A 1,400-nucleotide genomic window follows, 5' to 3' on the forward strand; every position below is an offset into this window, starting at 1 on the left:
ATTCAGTGCCTCAGCCTTTTCCTAATCTTGGGTCGCTGTGTTTCCCCCCCACATCCAATAGAGGATGGAGATTCTTCTTCACTATCCTTTTTGCTGTTAATGAATTTACAGAAATTTTTAAATTTTCTTTTACAGTGGTGGCCAGACTAAGTTCTGTTTGGGCTTTAGCCTGTGTAATTCTCTTATTGCACAGACTCACTAGATCTTTGTAGTCTTCCTGAGTGGCCTGACTCTTCTTCCATATGCTGGAGACTTGCCTTTTCTTCCCGAGTTCCAGCTAAACCTCTCCGTTCAGTCATGCCCATCTTCTACCCCAGTGTGTTATGGCACACTGGACAGTCTGCTCCTGCACTTCAAATATTTCTCCCTTAAAGAATGTCCAGCCTTCCAGGACTCCTTTCTTCTTCAGGGCCTCCTCCCAAGGGACTCTGTCAACCTGTTTCCTAAACTGAAGTGTGCCTTCTGGAACTCCAGGGTGGCAGTGCTCCTGACCTGTCTCCTTACATCCTCAAGAACCGAAAGCTCTACTATCTTATGATCATTATGGCCAAGATGGTCTCCAACCTTCATATCACCCACAAGTCTTTCTCTGTTGGTCAGCAACAAGTCCAGCAGGTTGCTTCTAGCTGGCTCACTCACCAGCTCTGTCAGGAAGTTGTCTTCCACACAGTCCAGGAACCTCCTGCGCTGTTTCCTCTTTGCTGTGTTGTATTGCCAGCAGACATCTGGTAAGTTGAAGGAACTAGTGGTAGTGGTTGTGAGATTTCTCCGAGCTGCTTATTGAATATTTCATCTGCATCTTCATCCTAGTTGGATGGTGTAAAACAGCCTCCCACCATCGTGTCTGCCTTGTTGGCCTTCCCCCTGATTCTTATGTGTAACCTGATAATTTTGACTATCTGACAATTTTAAGGGATTTTTTCTTTCTTTTTAGATAATAGGTACGGAAGTTACTTTATATACAAATCCTGAATTCTTTTCTTGCATGGTTTGATAAATGTTGATGTTAAGTTTGGGAACTTCCTTGTTAGCAATTTAAAAGTGCCTGCTTTTCATCAGTAGTGCAAAGTGCTTAAATTCAACACACCTAAAGGTTGCAACCAGTGTGTAACAGATAATCAGATTCCTTTTTCACTATCAATCTTTTAGATTGTATAATTGAGACGTTTCTGAAACTACTTATTGCGAAGCAGTGCTTCAGCTATGGCATGAATATTAACATATGGTATCACCGATGACTTAAAGATTTTAATCTAAATTCCTGAGGTACTGTCGGGAGTTCAGCTTTGAAAACTCGTGATTGAAAAATACCATACGTGCCCTTGTACTTGGGATAAGAGGGGTGGTGAAAAAGTAAAAATTCGGCAATATCAGCATCACAGAAGTCTTTGCTCCTGCTG

General features: G+C 42.2%; 1 protein-coding gene across 1 annotated transcript in view; it reads left to right on the forward strand.

The window, feature by feature from the left end:
• Positions 1 to 474: 474 nt before the first annotated feature.
• The window catches only part of KCMF1 (potassium channel modulatory factor 1), a gene marked incomplete at its 5' end in the record, with an annotated part of 18,267 nt that continues 17,341 nt past the window's right edge, over positions 475 to 1,400 (forward strand). Inside the window, 2 exon segments of the mRNA XM_010133672.1 lie at positions 475 to 615; positions 935 to 941. Of these exon segments, the coding sequence (XP_010131974.1) occupies positions 475 to 615; positions 935 to 941 (148 nt within the window).

The sequence above is a fragment of the Buceros rhinoceros genome, unplaced genomic scaffold (assembly GCF_000710305.1).
Source record: "Buceros rhinoceros silvestris isolate BGI_N320 unplaced genomic scaffold, ASM71030v1 scaffold8833, whole genome shotgun sequence".
NCBI classification, from domain to species: Eukaryota; Metazoa; Chordata; class Aves; order Bucerotiformes; family Bucerotidae; genus Buceros; species Buceros rhinoceros.